At 40.4% G+C, this 21,287-nt stretch overlaps 1 protein-coding gene across 2 annotated transcripts in view; it reads left to right on the top strand.

Moving 5' to 3' along the window:
- The first annotated feature begins 1,739 nt into the window (after nt 1–1,739).
- arhgap9 (Rho GTPase activating protein 9) overlaps nt 1,740–21,287 on the top strand; it is a 32,323-nt gene continuing 12,775 nt past the window's right edge. For both annotated transcript variants that reach the window (XM_083939388.1, XM_083939387.1), the window contains exons 1-8: nt 1,740–2,033; nt 3,936–4,134; nt 4,260–4,660; nt 8,511–8,762; nt 9,520–9,609; nt 15,809–15,874; nt 18,376–18,522; nt 18,669–18,767. In XM_083939388.1, the coding sequence (XP_083795514.1) occupies nt 1,812–2,033; nt 3,936–4,134; nt 4,260–4,660; nt 8,511–8,762; nt 9,520–9,609; nt 15,809–15,874; nt 18,376–18,522; nt 18,669–18,767 (1,476 nt within the window). In that variant the 5' untranslated portion in view covers nt 1,740–1,811. The remainder of the gene's footprint in view (nt 2,034–3,935; nt 4,135–4,259; nt 4,661–8,510; nt 8,763–9,519; nt 9,610–15,808; nt 15,875–18,375; nt 18,523–18,668; nt 18,768–21,287) is intronic.

Here is a 21,287-nt window from a genome sequence, read left to right as displayed (position 1 = left end):
AAGTGAGACCTCTTCTTGCAGCTTTCCTTCTCACCTCTCTGTCCTGAGCAAATAGGAACTCTATAAATAGACATTGCTGCATAACTGATATTACTGAATCAGTTAACTGACTTTATGACTCGTCTCTACTTGTGCAACAGTTATGCTACATTTTAGCATTATTATCCCATTAGTGTCCAGTGGACACAGTAGCCTCTACTCAGCAAGACATACATAGTTTAACTTTGAATCACATTACACACATTTTCTTTGTATCTGATTCTCTCTGTTAGTTATCTAGTCAGGCAGGCAGCACTTCAGCCCATATGCTGGTACTGAGGGATTTCACTGTAATTCTCTGTAGCAGTGGGCGTCACAGATTCATTCCTGTGCTTTAATAACAGTGGGATTATCAAGGTTCAGCCAGCTAACCATGCCCTCTCTTCCGTCGCCTTCACATGCCTCATATCAACATCCAGCTTCATCCATCATTCCGTGTCTTTTTTTATGTTTGTCCTGACTGTCTGCTGTTCTCACTCTTTTTTGGTTGACCCCAGGCATTCAGACTGGTCTTGTCTTGTCTTGTCTCATTTGTCTTGTCCGTCTACAGTTTCTATTTCTTCTCTGCCTTCCTATATCCTCAGTAATAAACATGCATGTCACCATAATTTTCTGGGACCTTTCTTGTTTGCTGCCTCTCCTCTTCCCACCCAGACTGAGAAGGGTTGGGCCCGGCTGTGACTGATGCACTGTTGCTAGGTGCCTATGGATGTTCCTGTGCCTGTGTTGTGTGTGTGTGTGTGTGTGTGTGTTTGTTTTAAAGCGTGTGCGTGAGAGAGTGGGTGGGTGCGTGTACTTTGCGAGGCTGTATTGCTATGTGTCTGTCTGACAGAAAGTAAGATGTTCTATTATGTAAGCGGGTCTTCTTGGCTGGGAAGCGCAGGGCTTGGCGGTGCTGGCTCAGGTGGAGAGACAGAGACAGATGCTATTTTGGGTATACCGCGGTCCTTACATCCTCCAAACACATGAGTTATTCACTCACATGTCTCTTAGTTCTACCAGGATGAAAGGACAATAGAAAAGTGGTGTTGTTCTGTGAGGAACATTAAAACAAATCAAAAAAAAAAAAGTTTATTCATTTGCAAATGTTGACAGCAGTTAGCAGTTAGTTAGCTCTGTCTAGTTCTGAAACAATAATCACTTGATCGATTAGTCAATCTGCAGAAAACAGATTTTTGACACATTTTCATTTTACAGCAATACAGTAACAGAATCAACCCATACAATTTACTAAGTCATGGCTGTGAGGTGGAGTCAGTTTGAGGAGCCTCTCATAGAAAGCTTCAGTAAAAACCAGATATAGCCAGGATTAAGGGGGGCAGGGGGGACTTATATAGACGTTTCACAGTTTGACTGGAGTTCATAAAACAGTTGTGAAACAGAAAGCAGGAAATATTCAAGTTTGAGAAGCTGGAAGCAGTGAATATTTGGCATTTAAAGAGATCTTTTATTTAGAAGTAGAGAAAAATGGAGAATAGCTTTCTAATGTTCTAATACATGTTGGTGACTTTCCCCAGATTAGCCTGGACTTCCATTTTTAGCACTAAAAGGATCCATGTTCTCTCCTTTCGAACCTGCACGCAGCCGGGCAACATCGTTTCATTGTTCTCTGACAGCTTCATTAATCTCTCTTTCTCTCTTCTGTTTTAGAGCATGGCACTGGCCTGGCTCCAGTCTCACCTGCCCTTTGCTAACCCAACCAGTATCATCCCAAGTGCTAACCATCAGCAGGCTTCCAGAAAAGCTTGCTGAACAGAACTGTGTGGAGAGCCATGCTGTCTGGGACTTGGCGGCGTTCTGTGGGGCACCAGCAGTCTGCTGCAGCACCTGTGGTGACTCCCAGGAGCATGACGGTGTGTGGGGTCACCAGCGGCACGGTGGTCCTCGAGGCCCAATATGACTACAACTACCGCGGTGCTGATGGACGGCAGGTCTGCATCAGGGAGGGCGAACGGTTTATTCTCCTGAAAAAGACCAACAGTGACTGGTGGCAGGTGAGAAAACAGTACAGTGTGTCTTGTGTCGGTGGAACCAAAGATTTTCAAAAGTAATGGACTATAGGTTTCTGTAGGGAGGTTTCAGTGTTTGAATATGGAATAAAGAACAACCCTGAGAATATTCTGTATTGTTTTTGTCAACAAACCCAATAAAAGACCAAAACCAACTAGAGATGCATCGATCCATTTTTTTACGATCCAATCCAAAACCTGGGCTGAGCGTATCGGGCAATACCTGATCCGATACTGCTGTTGAATGAATGAACCTGTCCATTTGAGTGAAGGCATCAGGCTTGACATAAACATTTAGCCTTGTTTTTAAAAAAAAAGGTAACAGATTTACACAGATATAAATGTGTACTTAATATTATTTATTAACAAATAACAAAGTCTGCATTAGCAGCAAAAATAAATAAATAACACATGTAGGGTGCACTGCAAACAGATATTTTAACATGTAACATAAAATCTAGCAGCTGCCTGAAACCCAACAAACAATGGCTTGATTAACTTGCTTTGTATGATATTAATAAAAGAGAAACGATATCCGATCCAACTAATTAGTCAATATCGGAGCCGATATCCGATCCAGGTGCTCGGTGCATCTCTAAAACAAACAAGCTGAATCATCTCTCAACATCTTTCAACATCCCTACAGTATTTGTGTCTCTCAGTCCCAAGCCTGTTTGTTCTTAGTGATGTAAACCTTTAAAAAATTGTCATGAATATATACTTTCATTTTTACAAAAAGCAAAGTAAGTTCCTAAAAGAGCTGAGCACTGTAGTTTTTACCAAACGTTATTCAAACACAAGTGAATAGTGCATTTGTTGGGGTCTATTTCAGTCGCAGATATATTGCTCTAGTGAGTTCTCTAATATGTGGGATAGAATTCCTTGTAACAAAGAAACGTGATCATTCATCGCTGATCTTTTTTAAAAGGTTTTTGGACAGCAATAGAGATTAAACCTCCATACGAACCGACTTGCTACAAGTCGTGTGCTCGCTGAGGTGAGGCAGTACGAAGTGAACTGTGTCCGTTGCCTTGCTGATAGTGAGGATCTGAGTATTACTGGACTTAATTGCTTCATATTTCTTTTTGTCATTAAATTATATTCACTAAACAATAGGTCAAAACTGAGTTCTCAAACTAGTGTGACAAACTTTACAGCCCCACTTAAGCGTGTTGTCACCATAACAACTAATAACAATCACCATTTTCTTTTGAACCAGTCAAATGACCACTTCAGTTCAATGTCTGTTATACTCTCATTATATTTCTGTGGTATAAGCTACATAAGACTTTTACTACAGGAAATACTTGTTTGTAGAATTGGTTCATTGTTGGTTTTGGCCCGTTTTCAAGAAAAATAAGATATTCAACAGAATTAACCTTTAACTACTTTTTCGACCATCTTACCACTTTCAGGAAATTCCAAACTGCACTACAGCTTGTATGGTTGACAGTCTGAGACATCTGTCATTCCAGTATCTGAAATAGGAGTGGGCTGTATGGATGAATTCTTCAATCAAACATTTCATTTCATACCACAATTGTTATTATTTCTGATGGCCTTGTCATGTGTGTGTATAACTACACAAATACCCATCATGTAAGGGCATATATCATCAAATGCCAGCAAGAAATGCATTATGAAAAGAAACATTAGCCATTGAGACCATGACATCTTGTGTGAAAAATATATTAGCTTTGTATTTCAAAAGAGAAGTTGTGGGTGGATTTTTTTTTGCGTTGCATCTGTTGGACTTCACAGGAATTGTAGCTTAGTACATTTCTGCACAGCGTCCTCAGCTGTGTTGGTTGACGATTGGTTGAACTAAGTAGATTTATGTGGGAGAAAATAGAAAACACATTTGAAAATCTCTTTGTTCTTTGACAGGTGCGGAGGATTGGAGCAGCCAGTAAAACAAAGCCACTGTATGTTCCTGCCACGTATGTGACAGAAGTGCCCATTGCACCGATGCCCTCGCCACAGCGCCCGGTCGTGTCTGCCTCGCTGAACTCCAACCTCAGGACACTGCCAAGGGTGTCACTCTCGCCCAGCCCAAAAGAGACAAACTATATTGAGCAGCGTCAAGGTAAAGTGTGAGAGGAAGACAGAAAATCTGAGGAAACATGTTGTGTGTGTTTTTCAGTTTAATTCCTAATTATATAAAGTAAAAAAAACGATGATATGAGAATTCATCTTACCTTCCTCCCTCAGTGAACAAACCCATGTTCCGCTCCATGGAAAACCTCAACTCCAACAGTGCCTTCCAGGGCCTGGACAACAATACCATCATGGGTGGAGGCCACTTCCCCACCCTGCCACTCTGGTCTGGTTTCACCTTTACTCCCAACACTCCCACCTCCCCGTCAGGCCACCTCATGGTCCCTGGGTCCCCCACATCTTCCACGGCACCCCAAACTGCACCACCGAATCCCAGGGTGGTCCCCATGATCACTCGGAGCCAGAGCTCCAGCAACCTGCCTGAAAACCTGTTGGAGAACCCGTACGATGAGGTGGGCGGCGTTTTCAGCAGTCGTGTCAACCACAGGATGCCCAAGAAGTCTTGTAGCCAGTGGGACATGGTGGGAGCCTCCGGCAAAAACAACCATCTGCAGGTAGGAAGAGGCAAGGCAACAGATGTTGCATATGACAACCACTACCATGAACAGTTATCCAAGTTTTACAGGTTTATGAGATGGAGCTTGTCATTTGATAGTCAGCTACTTCTCAGAAAATGTAAAAAGGCCAAACCTCAACTTCTTCTTCTGTTAGCTCCTCCCAGCGAAGATATTAGAGAGAGGTACAAGGACAGAGGACCTGAAGCTGCTAAATGAGAAATCCTTTGTCCCTTAAGTGACATCAGTTACTTATGACGTGCCACTTCAAACTGTGTGCCACATTTATACGTCACGCCACTGGATAAAAGACTTCTAAGAAGTAGGTAGGTAGTATACACCAGTTTTTTCTCATTCTAAGCTCCTCGAGAAGCTTCCTCGCTCTTTGTCGGGGTGCGTTTAGGGATTAGAAGATTTTTTATGATGACGGGTGGGAAACCATTTCCGGGTCATGTGAAGAGGAGGGATGTCGGGAAGCATAAATTAGCATAATGAAATGCATTATTCAAATTCATGCTTCCTCTAATCCTAATTAGTTAGAAGAACAGTGAGGTACATGATGGAAAATAGGTCAAACAAATCCATCACATGTAGCTGGTGTTTAAGGAAGTGTGGGACTAGACTGATTTTGACTTCCTCTCGTTCGCAAAATCTCTAATCTGATGGATTTACAGGTCATAACACCCAAACTGTAATAAAACCAGCTGGTAGTCTTTGGCCTTGTGACGGTGCAGGGTAAAACAAATATAAAAAACAGTCAATTATAGGTGCTTGACTTTTAGATCTTAGAGATTTTTAGAAGATTTAGAAGATCAAAGCTTTTTTAGGTGGAAACTAATAACTAAAACTGAAAATGATTAAGATAAACCTTGTGCGAGTGTGGAAGCAGAGGTTATATTTGATTTACGTCTGTACTTGACCTCAATAATCCTCCTAGAACAGCAATCAAGTTACCATTGTGGTGACGTCGGAGCTTCCCTGTATTACATCAGAGGGGATTACACAAGGCGTTCAGTTGTTGGGAAAAACACTGAAGGTTATCTGTCTCTCAGCTGAGGGAAGCTCCCACAGCCGTGTTTGGCCTCCACTGAACCGTGCATGCACCAGTGACTTACGACTCTGGCGAGCTGTGATGTCAGTTGCAATGACAGCAGTCTTTTTTATTTTTCTCATTCTTCTGTCTCTGTCTCTGTCTCTGTCTCTGTCTCTGTCTCTCTCTCTCTCTCTCTCTCTCTCTCTCTCTCTCTGTCTCTCTCTCTCTCTCTCTCTCTCTCTCTCTCTCTCTCTCTCTCTCTCTCTCTCTCTCTCTCTCTCTCTCTCTCTCTCTCTCTCTCTCTCTCCCAGAGCCTTTAATACCGCTGAGCAGGATAATTGCAGCCACATTCAGGCTGTAATGCCCTGTTTTCACCCGGAAAACTGTCTCACCACTCATTTTTTAGTCAGCCCTGTGCTTCAACACTGATGATGCATTTCAAAGAGATTTAATCTTTGTCCTCCAGGGGGCAAAGTCACATTTGAATCTGAAGAGATAAAAACGACTGAGTTTTTTTTTTTTTTTTAAAAAGGCTGTTTTCATGACACTTCTTCTAATTTGTCAGTACACTACATGTTTATAATGTCCACATCAGCTGCCCTTACTTTTGTGGCCCCTTGAGTAATGGTTGAACATCCCATACCATAACAATAGAGTGCTGTAAGGATTAAATATTTCTAAAGGCCAATCTGGAAGTGAGCACCGCCCTGGTTCCCTCAACAAAAAGCTAATGGGAGGGACTTTTATTGCAGAAAATAAACCCTGTTGCAAAAAAAAAGATTATGATACTTACATTTTTTTTTCAGCAAGATAAACTTCACAAATGAACACCACTTTTATGATTTTTGGATCGTTAATGTATACGCCAGACGTAAAAAGCTAACGCTTTAAATGAAATACACCACTGTTACATGACTACCACGTCCCCACCACTAGCTTCCTTCTGATTTTGCATGTACAACCCGATGACGTTTTGACTGCTCTGTGGATTTGTTTTTTGCCTTTTTATGCCTTTATTTTTTAGTACAGTTGAAGATTGACAGGAAATGGGGTTGAGAGAAAGAGAATGACATGCAGCAAAGGGCAGCAGGTTGGAGTCGAACCCGGGTTCAGCGTCAGTGTATTGGGCGCCCACTCTACCAGGTGAGGAGTTGGGCGCCCCTCTGTAGTCTCATTAACCACCTGTTAGCAACCACCTTTATTATGTGAAAGCTTCAAAATTAATGAGTTGAAACATATTTTATGTTGTAGAACAAAACGTGAAAATCTCTTAAATTTGTGTTACAACACACCTTATTTCAGGCATCTAACAGAAAAAACCCACCATATAGTTCAAGACAAGGGAAGCGGAGGTGCAACCATGCTAACTTCATTTCTGGTTTTTAGGACTTAATCCTACAGTACTCTATCCCATTTAGCTACCAGAGCAGTGGTGAGGTTGGTCACTAATGTTGGGCGATAAAGCTGAGCTCCCACTTAGATTTATCCTAAAGGTGTTGCATAGTGTTGAAGTTGAGGCTCTGTGCAGGATATTTGAGATCTCTTGACACCAGACACCACACCAGATTACATAAAAGTTGAATTCAATTAAAAAAATCTACTTGGTTTGTGCAATATTATGTTGAAACAAAAAAGGACCCAAACTGTTGCCACTAAGTGGGAAACACACTACCGACTATAAAAACGTTGTTTGCTGTAATATTAACATTTACTTTAATTGGAAGAAAGGAGCCTAGCCCGTATCATGATGGGGACATGATGTATGAAAGAGAGACAGGAAACACAGGCAGAGAAAGAGAGCGATGAAATGTGAGAAAAGTTCACACTCACAACAATTTCTTGTCTGTCACATATCCCACTTTTCCCAATCATACCAGTGATTTATTAGACTTGATATAATATTACAGATCAGGATGTAGGTAGGAAGAGGTGGCGAAATTTATTTGATTGTCTTTGTTGTTTCTGTCTCTTTTTTACACGCTGAAATGATGTTTTTGTTCAAGGCACTGCTATCTGCTACTTGTGATACTTGTTATGTGTCCCTGTTCTGAACACACCCATATTGTTGTTCACATAATGAAGTCAAGTCACACTTATTTGACTGTATACAATATCTGCTGCACCTACTAAACTTACTCTTTAGGACTTGCGTAAAGAAAAAACGTGTGAAATACAGGATGTACAGGAAGCTCTGTGGTAACATTCACGTACTAATGCACACACAAATCTGAATACATTCACTCTAGGTCATTTAAAGATAACACTGGTAATATTCAGTGTTGTTTTTCTCAGAGACTGATATACCATATTCCTCTCTGACATAAAGTTCCATTTATGTCCAAAAACACAGCCACATTTGTACTGGGTGACATGTTCCTTTATTGTGATGAACATGCAGCACTAAAGTTTATTTTGAGTCCGTAGCACAAACCATCATGCTGTTGTAAATTCTCATTAGAGCACCAAATTTGTATTGATCCAGAGCTGAAAATAGTCAACAAATGCACTATTTACTCTTGTTGGAGTAACTTTTGCTCTTTTGTGCCCACTTGTTTTAGGAAATGATATAGATATTAGATATTTAGAAAGTATGTGCAGTGTGATAAAATGGAGAATAGATAATAACGGCAGCTTTAAGTTGTAGTTAGCATCATTGAACTAATAGCCGATTATTTCTTCTGGGCTATGAACTGGTGAGTCTGCTGTTTTTTATTTATTTATATGAACTTTAAATTTGACTTAAAGTCTCATTTATTTTTCCTCCGTGTCCACCCCCCTTTCTTTCTCCTCTCTCTCTTTACTCTTTCTGCTTTCAAGGTCCCAACAGAGTCCTATCTGTCTAAGCTGTCTTGGCAGGACTCCCCTCTTTACACCGAAACGCAACCAGAGAAACGTCTGTCGCAGCCCGAGCCCCCTAGCCCTCCCCCAGGTCAGCAGCCTCTTCAGGTCCTGGACCTGTGGGAGCAGTACACAGACCTGCCCACAGGGAGATGCTACTACGTCAACACAATAACCAAGGAGAGGTCCTGGAAACCCCCTCGCCGGGCCCGTGGACGCACCCCAAACAAGGTTAAGCACCAGGCATGGTCGGTGTTCAGTCACACTGGCTTGTATATTTCTCTTTACTTAGAGGTGATGCAGAGAGTTTTACACACACATTGATCTGAGGGCAGGTTTCCACAGCTGGAAACTGAAGTCTAAAGCATGTGGGGAGACTCGTATATCAGTCTGAGTGGCACTTTTGGCCAAGGGTCACATTGAACTCTATTTTACTGATTTATCCAACTCTGTGTTATGGCAGTGTGGGCAGAGGCAGTCGAACAGTGTTTGACTTCCCTCCGCGGTTGAACAAAATGTAGCTTGGAGCATCAGAGTTCCACTTGAACCGCAACTTTTCGAGTCATCCAGATCTGCAATTCTTTTTCTTTTATATATGCTTATTTGCTGAGAAGATTGATACAGCTTTCACATCTGTCTGTTAAATATGGGGCTACAGACAGGAGATGTTAGCTTAGCTTAGCATAAAGACTGGAAACAGTTCAAGGTAACAAAAACCATCTACCAGCCCTTCTAAAGCTTACTGTTGAACACATTATATCTAAACATTAACGAAGCCCACTGGCAGCTGGCAATAACTGCACATTTAATAGACACATATGAAGGTGGTATTGATCATCTCATCAAACTCTCTGCAAGAAAATGAAGCATACAGTCTTGGTTATTATTGCTAACTATTTTGTTATGTGAGGCTGTAGTTAATAGCTAATAATGTATCTAAGACCTTTCCTGTTTCACAATCTGTAATTTATTTCTGTTTCTCTGGCAGGCCAGCCCAGGACAACCTCAGCCGTTACCCAGAGAAACCAGTCATCTGTCGCTACCACTTGCTGTTGCTAGCAATGGAACAATGCCGAGGGTAAGTATACTGTACTTCTAAAGAAGTAGTCAGATTCAGCCTGAATTATCTTACCTACATTAGTAATTGGAACAACTACCACTCTGGTGATTAAGGGATATTTGTTGGGATAATGATTGCGTAATGCTACACATGTGACTCTGCTTGTTGTTTTCTCCACCCTGACCTGTAACTAACCACAAAAAGTGCACATCCAACAAAAGCACGACCTTGAACTCTCAAGTCTATTCTCTTTTACTTGTTCTTTCTTTCCTGCAGTCTCTGCGTTGTCAAGCAGTTTGAATCGCCATTGTCATACAAATCAGTTAATTTGAGTTTGATTGTAGGAAGGATATCCTTCTGAATATCACATAAATTAATCTTATCATAACATACTATTAGATAAATATGATACATTTTTGTGTTTTATTATTGTTTTATTCATTTATTTTCCCCAAAGAAATTTAAGTCAAAAGCAACTGGACTTGGTTATTTGTCTAGGACAGGGGTGGGCAATTCCGGTCCTGGAGAGCCACTGTCCTGCATGTTTTAGATTTCTTACTACCCTAACACACCTGAGTCTAACAATAATCAAACTGTGACAACCATCAGCTGCTTGATAAGGAGCAAATCATTAGAATCAGGTGTGGTAGAGCAGAGAGAAACCTAAAACATACAGGACTGTGGCTCTCCAAGACCGGAACTGCCTACCCCTGGTTTAGGAAGACGTTTCACCTCTGATCCAAGAGGCTTCATCAGTTCATGTACACATCTGACCAGGCTGGGACTGGTCCAACTAACTGGTGTGGAGATCCAGGTATTTAACCTCTCACAAGGCCGATGATGTCACTGGAACCCTTTGTGCTCCAAGTGCCAACGCCCGTCGTTGGAGTGACAGTCGTTGGTTTCGACTTTGTTAGTGCTCTATTGGGTCTTAACGACAGTCGTTGGAGTCACATGAGGCCATTTGTGAACAGTTGTTCTTTGAGGTTAGATTGTTGAATCTCCTGGGAAGGGATGAAAGGGCAGCATTGTAGATTGGAGATAAGCGGTGTCTCAGACCTCCTCCTCTGTTTAGAGATGGTTTCTCTACTTTTGCATAGATGGCTTCTTTTACTCCTCTTTCAAACCATCTGTCCTCTCTGGCCAGGATGTGGACATTGTTGTCATCAAAGGAGTGGGCTTTCTCCTTGAGATGTTAGTGGACAGCAGAGTCCAGGCCTGAGGAGCTCTCCTGGGTTGGGCCATGCGTTTATGCAGTGGTTGTTTTGTTTCTCCAATGCAGAGAACTTTGTATTCCTCGTTGCATTGGACAGCATAAACCAGATTGCATTTGTGGGTGTGTGGTGTTCTGTCCTTAGGATGTACTAGTCTCTGGGCGCACTCACACTGTCCATCCGTACCGTGCCCAAGCACGTTTCATGGCTAAAGTCTACTTCGTTTGACCATTGTGAGTGCAACAATACTGTGTTGCCCGCCCCGGCCCATTTGGGAGAGGTGGGCTTTTGTAAAGCACGTTTGCACATGTACGAGCACGAGTGTGTGCACGTGTACGAGAACGAGCACGAGGCCTACAGCGGTTCTGACGTCATTTTATGTTCGGACATAGAAAAAAAAAGACGGACCATGCACGGACATTTAAAACAATGGCGGCGAAAGGTTCACCTTGGTGTGATACGGAGGTGGAGTGTTTACTGCAGATTTGGTTGGATAAAAATATTCAAAAACAGTCGGACAGAAGACACTGCTTTCCATTATGTGGCTAAAAGACCCCATGCTTTTGTAAACAAAGCGACACATCGCGATGACGTCAATCAATGCGTGTGACGTGTTACAGCGTGATGACGTATAGGCAGGCAAGAAGCATTCGCGCCGAGGCCCAGGTAGTCGACTATGTTGTTTCTCTTGTTTTCTTTTTCTTTTTTTACACTTTGGTTTTATTTTTGGAAGCAGCTGCCATTTTCACAAAGGTCCAGCTGGGGTAGCCACAAGTTGTGAGGGTGCCTCTCAGGTGCTTGCGTTCTTCCCCTTGGGCCTGTGAGCTGGTGGGTACGTTATCAGCTCTGTGTTGCAGTGTTCTGATAACTCCAAGCTTGTGTTCCAGGGGGTGGTGGGAGTCAAACAATAGATATTGATCTGTGTGAGTGGGTTTTCTGTATATTCCAATGTGGAGGTTCCTGTCATTCTCCATATTCATTAATTTGTTTTTAGTCAGTTATAAGTCAAAGTTGTTTGGTTAATTTTTTTTTATTATCCCATTTTGTAAATATGCTCAATCCACAGAGATATGCACACAGCCAGAAACTGTGCCTTTTAAACAAGTCATCTTGACTTCTGTATGGTTGTGATGTCACAACTATACTATATAAAGGTAAAAAGTGCTGCAGAGACAGAGATTGAATACAGGTATATTCAGACAGACAGTCTGAGAAAAACAGAGACGGACAGAACAAACCACAGTTAGATGAAGAGAAACACAAATGGATCTATTGACAGAGTTTATGTGTTGCCCAGAGTGCACACGTTGTCCAGATTGTTCCAGATTAGAGCAGGGAGAAATGCTGAACAGGGCCAAATTAAAAAAGGGGATTACATATTTCCAGTTGCCCCATCATTTACTGACCGACTCACTGCCTGATTTATTTATTTATTTATTTATTAACGAACCCCTGGCACACACACACACACACACACACACACACACACACACACACACACACACACACACACACACACACACACACACACACACACACACACACACACACACACACTTCCTATCAAATGGAGTTTTTGGTGGGCTAATCCCTGAAGGGAATAGCAAGGTAATGCCTCTTCATATAATGCAGATGAGCAGAAACCATTAGGGCCACACAGAGGACCTGTTTAAATCCAAAACATTACAAAATGTTGCTAAATTTAAACCACTCACTAAAACTTCTCATCAGCGCTAAACCCCTCCCTGACCTTGTAGATGCTGTCATAGTCAAACTTTCAGTGTTTCTTTAATTTTACCCTCTTTTGTAAACTGGATTTGACAAGAGTGTTTGTAAGCACCAAGTGAGGAAGTTCATCTGTTGTTTCAGACGTAAGTGTTTTGGGAATTTATGCAACAGGCATCGGTGACTGAAATTAACATGAATCAATGACGACATCAACGTAGTAAAGCAACACAAGCCTTATGATCCAGATTGTCAGAGATAAGCATTTTGCATCTCAAGGTGTTGTTGCCTCAGTGTTGCATCAGTGTTTCAAATTTAATGTTGCTCATCAAAAAAATACCCACATGATCAAAGCAGTGATTCCCCCATCAAGCCCGTTTGAGATGCTCTCTGTTGACCCATATATGTCACTTTTTATTCTCTGGAACATGTTTTAGACAAGAACTCCACCAATTATATATAATGCATACTGCCAAACAAGTTAATGACCCATGTGTTCAAACCCCAGTCAGCCATATTACTCATTGCACACAGCATTCTCTGGTGTCTATATCCATCCATCCATCCATCCATCCATCCATCCATCCATCCATCCATCCATCCATCCATCCATCCATCCATCCATCCATCCATCCATCCATCCATCCATCCATCCATCCATCCATCCATCCATCCCACTACTGTCCGTAGATTTTTCAAAACCTAAGATGCTCTCAAATATATATATATAAACATTTATCCCTTGTAGTACCATGTTGACTGTTCATTGGAAGCTCAACTTCTGTGCTTAATGATCACAATAATAATAATAATAATAATAATATCTTTGTTTATATAGCATCAAAACAAAGTTACAAAGTGCTTCCTATGCAATCAAATAGCATAACCCAGAAACATTTAAAACAGCAATTAAAGAACTAAAACAAACCACATTAAAAATTGCAGCACCCGTAAACAGGATAAAAGCTCGAGTCAGATTAAGCCAGGGCGTGTGATAAAAGTATGTTTTAATCTTCTTTGTAAAAGAAGCCACTGACGCCGTAAATACAGTACTATCTGAACCTGAGATTTTGTACTATCTACTCCTTACCATATTCTTTGTATTTGAAAGAAGAGCTGAAATGATTAAATTATTATTTCTTCGTCGGTCATCAGAAAAATATTTTTTGTCGATTAATCGTTCATGTCAATTAGGGCAAAAGTGCAAAAACATTCTCTGGTTCCAGCTTCTCAAATGTGAGGATTTGCTGCTTTTCTGTTTTTAGTATCATAGTCATTTTTCACAGCAAACATCTTGAAAAGCACAGGTTATAATAATACTATATACTAATAATGGTGGCTATGTTATGTTCAAGTGTGACAGTGGCAGTGATAATGAGCCAGCATGCACAATACCAGGGCCCTGAAATCAAAGCCGCTTAATGGAATTGGGCCATCATTATTTTAATATTTACACCTGGGCATTTCCTACTGTGACAAATGTCTCCTGTGAAGAAGACCTAATGTAAAATGAATATATTCAATTCTGGAGCTGCTGGTCAGACAAAACAGGATTTCTGAAGAAGTACCCTTTGGTTCTGGGAAACAGTGATTTTATATTATACCTAAAGTGACTAATTAATCAATCAATCAGTTGAGGAAATAATCTGCAGATTAGTCAATCATAAAAACAGTTGTTGTTGGCAGATATAGTAACTTACTTATACTGTATACTTGGTCATTGTTATAGTACTGTTACATATATAAAAGTATGTGTTATCATATTACTTTTTCATATGAGACATAGTGACCCTGGAATTGGAGTCTTTTTCCTTTTAAGTTTGCATTTGCACATCTACTAGTGGGAGAAGCTTGTCCATTACTCTTAATTGTCATCTATTTAACCTTCTCTGCTAGGTGTCATTAAGGTGTTAACAGTGACTTAAGTTGGTGGAAGGCAAGACTTGTTGAGCCGTACCTTGTAGTTTATTGGTTATTGTAACATTAAATATACTCCCTTTTAATGAATTTAATGTTTTATGTAAAGCACTTTGAATTATCTTGTTGTTGAAAGGTGCTATACAAATAAACTTGGCCTGCTTTGCCTAAAGATTAGCCTCATACCAATTTGTAATCCCACTTTCCTCCTGAATACAAATAAGTAGACTTTTTTTTTTTTTTTTTTACTTTTTTTCCCCAAATTAACTGAACAAGTCCATAATCTTTCCATATACACGGCATCAGTAATAACAATCTAACAGCATAAAATGTGCAATTATTCATCATGATAACTTTTGTAAATTTTTTGCACAATACTTCTGTACTTAAGTTAGATTATAAAGACTAAACTTGTAAAGGACTATTTTAACATTATGGTGCAAACAAAAGCTGTTGAACAGCGGTAAATGTGGCAATGTTAGCAACGTTCTGGTGTGATTAATCTTAGAAGCTGTATGTGAGTGATAGTGGCTGATAAAGGCAGCTTCCCCGTAGAATAGGGAAGTAGATGCAGGCTGAGACAGGAGGGACTGATGAATTTTCACACTTACACTCGCTGAAAAAGTGACATTAAACGTCAGGCAGCTGAGGACTTCTCAAGTCAACAGCAAAAGAACCTCTCAGAAACAATAGTTGAACTGGACTGTATAACTGGGTGATTACTCAGTGATAATGAGCACTTATGCTGTAAGTTCATTTTAATTTCTTACACAATTGTGTTGTTGTTGTTACATGGTATTAGTGGTGGGGAATTTCAGGCAGCAAATGGAAAATGTTCTGCTTGTTGAATGGGGTTGGAGCTAATGTAGTTTACTCACCTGGCTTTTCATTGTTGGAGATGTTCTGACCGACTGTGTCATTCTCCAAATAAGATATGACTGTATATATATATATACAGCATATATATGCGTGCGTGCGTGCGTGTGTGCGTGTGTGTGTGTGTGTGTGTGTGTGTGTGGTAGCGAATCGAGGAGCATTTTTAGCTGGCAGGATGTAAGCAGGGTAGAGAGGTAGTTTCGGTGTGCCCGGTCTTCATGATTTATCTTAACTGAAAACATTTGTCAGCATCCTGTTTTTACACGTGGGTGTGAAATTTAGCCCAAAGTCCTGCCGTTTTGGATAAAATTGTGTCTTAAGTTCACATAAAATGACAAAACACATAACAGTGAAACCTTCAAACACACAAGTTGGAGACAGTTACATGGACTTTTAAGTAAAAAAATAATTATATAAATAGTATCTGATCATCTGTGTTTCCTGTCTTTGTCTTCCTGTCTCTCTGCGTTTCTCATTCTCTCTAGCTGTCATCTGATTTCCTCTTCGGGAGCCACCAGAGGAATACTGACTGTGGCTGGCAGGTGAAACAGGTGAAACTCTTATATACTTGCTGCACGCTTTCATCGCCAGAGGTCGAATGCATTTAACCTTGACTTTCACTTTAAAAAAAAAACAAACATTCAAAGAGTAGAGTAAAAGATAAGCACCCTTTACCAATTTTACATATTCTCCTGACACAACAGGATGCATTTGCTTAACAGAATGTAGTCTGGCACCTTTAATTTGTCACTGCATTAGATAAAATCCTTCTTCATCTACCACCAGAATCATTAACTGTATGTCTGTACATAAGTGTTTATAGATTAAACAGACTTTCTATTCTTTTTTTTTAAGCTGAACACTGTGTCCTTGTTATTCTTGTTGCATGCCTGACTTCGAGGGTAATCTTAAGTGTTCTATGAGCGCTTAAAGGGCTTTTGATGGAGGGTATTTTCCTCATGAAAATCAATGAACTCGAGTCGTTAGATTTGCATAAACTGCATATCCACTGTATTACTGTAGAATACATTAAAGTAATGCCAGCTATGCCCTTTAGATTCTCAGAGATCAGCATTTATGCATATTAAGGTGGTGAAATAGCAACTCATGGTGTAAAAAGAAATGTTGTTACCCAAGCAGTTCTTACTGCAACATGTTGCATCACAGTGGGGCGTGGGTGCACTTGGTTAAAAGCCCTTTTAAAGGCCTCCTCTTAGCAAAGGAGCAGATTTGGCTCTTAGTGCTAATCCTCCTTGCATGAAAAGATGGCAAACATTAGGAGGGATATGTAGTCTGATTGTTGAAACTAGGTTACAGGGATTGGGAAAGGTACTTAATTATGGCTGCTGCTGCATGAAAAGTTGAAATTGTGAGAATTTGTGTGTGCGACCATGCACACTCGTATCTGTACGTGTGTACAGAGTTTGTAGGCAATAGCATACATATTTTGCATGTAAAGTAAGGATGCACACACATGTATATGCCTTTCAGCTCCTCCTGTTAAGTGAAGTGAAGTGAAGTGAAGTGAAGAAGTTTGAACTTTTCAGGAAAGTGCAGTTTGTTTTTGTCCGTTTGTGAAGTGCTCAGGGTATGCACTCAAGATTATGGTCAGTATTGTTTCTTGAAGTGCCAGAATGCTTCAGTTCATATTTGCAGTTCATGCATTTAATGAACTTATGAGAACTGCTGCATTGTTGTCGTTCCCCAAAGAGGAATGGTTTGGAATACTTTACGGTTATTTCAAAATAGATCTGACATGGCAGAAGGTTTAAAAACAACTACCACTGTATGATATCTACTGAGAGCGGAACGATATAATAAATCCTGTCGATGTACTGATGCAGAGGCAGTGTGAGGCGAGGTTACATAAACCCATGTAAGAATGATTTGCAAGCCAGCATCCAGTGCCCTGACTGTGGCACTTTTTAATCTAAGCTTTACTACACAAAGTGTATGGTGCTTTGTTGTGGGTGTTTTGGATGCTTGCTTGCAAGAATTGTAGTGCATTGAAGTGCAAAATAGATCTCACATAACATGTATTACCAACAGTAGCTCTTATATGAAATTAAGAAGTTGACCTTTCCGTTGCTCATCACTGTTGCTTGTTTTTAATGATTTAGTGATTTTAATCGGTTGCTCTAGGCAAGCGTATCAGCTAAATACTAAAATAAACAATACATATAATATAAAGTAAAATGTTCTTCTATAGTCTCTGTAGAGTTATACAGAAGAAAACACTTATCAGCTCTCACAGGACCCACGGCCGTTTAAAGTCAATGGGCCTCATGCATGAGCGTTTTCTTATTTTTCTCTTATATTTCTTCTTGCACAAAGCAATTAGAGGAAAATAAGAAAGTCCTACATGGAAATCATCACACATTTTTTCTTAAAGATTTTTTTTAAAGATTTTTTTTTGCCTTTTTATATCTTTATATGATATTACAACTGAGGGTTTATAGGAAATGGGGGAGAGAGAGAGGGGGGCAACATGCAGCAAAGGGCCGCAGTTCAGAGTCAAACCAGACTTTTAGCCTCTGTATATGGGGCATCCGCTCTTAACTTAATTAATCGTTGGTTTTATGTTAAAAGTCACTGGTAATAATGTAGAGTTATGAATATTCTATAATAACAAATAAGGAACCCTTCTCCAGGTGCATTTTTGATCCAACCGCATACCCACCAAACTGCTGACCACAGAGTTGTGTACTCCCCTCGGCCAGCAGGACAGGTGTGGATGCTAATGCATTGGTCTAACTCTGTTGTAATTAAGAAAAGGTCTAATCTTCTTAGTGTAAACATTTAGAATTATTACATGAATAAATAAATTATGGAATAACATTTCTCTTTCATTTTGGGAGCAAATGGGAGGTAAGTAAGTATTGATGAATGCCAAAAAAGTCAAATCAAATCTGTATGTGCGAACGTTTCATGCATGAGGCCCAATGGGAGTATATTTTATTATTTTTCAGGTCACAAACAATAAATACCTGATTGTCCTTTCCTTTGTTCACTGACTCAAACGTTTAAACCCCGACATTTATCCCCTGTGAAGAGCATGCAGCGCGCCGTCTCCTCTGATACCCTGAACACGATGCCATTCAGCCATGCCGATGCCCAGTGCCATAACTCTGCCGCCCTGCATGATGTCAAGCAGCAGCTCAGCCACTCACAATCTATGATACTGCCTGAGAACGGCAAGGTACTGAAGTTGTACACTGTTTACAGACATGCAGAGGGAAGAGCACATGCAGATATACTTCAACAGTGTTCACAAAAAACACTGGACATTATGCACATATGCGCATACAGACAAGCAAACGATGGTGCCCACTTCCTGTCTTCCAGCTGGTCCAGCAGTGCAGAGATTACTCCTGTAAAGTTACCAACATCGTCGTGGAGCCTCCATCTCCAGAGAGCTCCCCAGACAGTGATGGCTGCACACCGGTGAGAAAACACTGCTCTTTACTTTTTTGATAAAAAATACCTCTATGTGATAATAACATTTTATATTGATTGAATATTATATATAGATAGAACGCTTTGGTCACACAATACCTTTACGCATCTCGGCATTCTTAAAGGGATACTTTGCTGATTTTAAAACATCTCTGTGTCATGGCCATGTGGGCTGCATGTGCAGATGAACAGTGTTCTCTGTAACTTTAAAACCCACATATCCACCAGCTACGGTATGTATATCTTTTACTCTATACAGTTACCCCATACCCCTTATACCTCTTTTTTTAATAATATAGTCTCCATTCCAGTGAGAACCACAAACTAAAGAATCCCTAAACTTGGCACCTTCATACATAAACAGCACTTCCTCATGAGGTCCTACACAGTGAAAACGATTTCTGGTAAGCAAAAGGCACCCTTGAGAAAAGTTGCTGTTGTAACAGCCCAGAGAAGAGAGTGCAGGAAGGCTGAACGAATCTGGCGAAATACAAAACTTCATATTCACCATGACTTCTATAAAGAGAGGCTCCAGGCCTACAATTTAGTCTTAAAAGGTGCTAGAGAAACATTCTTCTCCAATATCATAAACAGCAACACTAATAAGTCCAAAACCATATTTGCAACTGTCAACAGACTGACCAACCCCCCAACACAAATACCAGCCGAACTCCATCCCACACAGAAATGCATTGAGTTTGCATTCTTTTATACTGATAAAATTGAAGGCATCAGACGTGCCATCAATATCTCAAACAAAAAAGTTGCAACACCACCCCGTTAAGGCCAAAATAACGCAGCAATGATGGCAAGCTTTAATGCCATAGACTCTAAAACTCTAGTGGAAACAGTGACCGATCTAAAGCCAACCACCTGCTGTCTTGAGGCTTTACCTACCAACTTCTTTAAGAATGTTTTTAACTGCCTATCAACAGACGTATTGCAAATAGTTAATAACTCTATTCAATCGGGAAATTTCCCAAAGGCCTCCAAAACTCATTAAACCTCTTCTAAAAAAGCGGAGCCTAGATGCCTCTATTATCAACAACTACAGACCAATTTCAAATCTACCATTCATAAGTAAAATAATTGAGAAAGTTGTACTCCAACAACTAAATTACTTCTTGGCTTCTAGTGGCTGCCACAACAACCTCCAGTCAGGATTTCGACCTTTTCATAGCACCGAGACGGCCCTTATTAAAGTCATAAATGACAGCCGTCTTAACACAGACTCTGGCAAAACTTCAGTATTAATGCTATTGGAGCTCAGTGCTGCATTTGACACTGTCGATCACTCAATACTTTTGGACAGGTTGGAAAACTGGGTGGGGCTCTCAGGCACAGTCCTAAACTGGTTCAAGTCATATCTACAAGATAGGAACTATTTTGTTTCCATTGGCTACTTTGTATCAGAACAAACAGACTTTATTTAACATCTATATGCTCCCACTAGGAAAAATCATGCAGAAAAATAACATTGACCATTGCTATGCCGATGACACCCAAATCTATGTAGCGCTATCACCAAATGACTATCGCCCCATAGATCTTCTGTGCCAGTGCATTGAGCAAGTCAAACACTGGATGTGCCAAAATTTCCTTCAACTAAATGAGGATAAAACTGAGATAATTGTTTTTGGTGCTAAGAAAGAAAGGTTTAAAGTCATCCAACACCTTCAATCACTGTCCCTGAAAACCTCAAATAAAGCCAGAAATCTTGGGGTTATTATGGATTCTGATTTACATTTCGACAGTCACATCAAATCAGTAACAAAATCGGCCTACTATCACCTCAAAAATGTAACAAGACTTAGAGGGCTCATGTCAGCTCAAGACTTAGAAAAACTTGTCCATGCCTTTATAACCAGTAGGCTAGACTACTGTAACGGTCTCCTTGCAGGTCTTCCCCAAAAAAACTGTCAGGCAGCTACAGCTCGTTCAGAACGCTGCTGCTAGAGTTCTAACAAAGACCAAAAAATGTGAGCACATTACACCAATTCTTAAATCATTACACTGGCTTCCTGTACGTCAGAGAATTGATTTCAAAATCCTCCTGCTCACATATAAATCACTACATGGTCTAGGGCCGAAGTATATCACTGATATGCTCCCACTACATAAGCCTTCTAGATCACTAAGATCCTCTGAGGCCAATCTGTTAGTGGTTCGCAGAGTAAACTCAAATCAAGGGAAAGCATCTTTCAGTCATTATGCAACAAACAGCTAGAATAAACCTGAAGATGTAAGACTTTCAACCACTCTGATCACTTTTAAAACTAGACTGAAAACTTTTATGTTCACCTTAGCTTTCTGCTAAATCTTAGCACTTTTAACATCCGCACTGTTTTTATTATTGTCTATGTTTTTATTCTCTTTGTCTTTCGTAATGCATTTAAATTCATGACATGTTGTGCTGTGAAGCACTTTGAGTCTGCCTTGTGTATGAAAAGTGCTATACAAATAAAGCTGCCTTGCCTAACTCCCATAAGGTTTAACCTAGAGTTATGG

Source organism: Echiichthys vipera (genome assembly GCF_963691815.1).
Source record: "Echiichthys vipera genome assembly, chromosome: X".
In the NCBI taxonomy this organism is placed as follows: domain Eukaryota; kingdom Metazoa; phylum Chordata; class Actinopteri; order Perciformes; family Trachinidae; genus Echiichthys; species Echiichthys vipera.
Note: the sequence above shows the minus strand (reverse complement) of the source record. Positions and strands in the feature narration are given on the sequence as shown.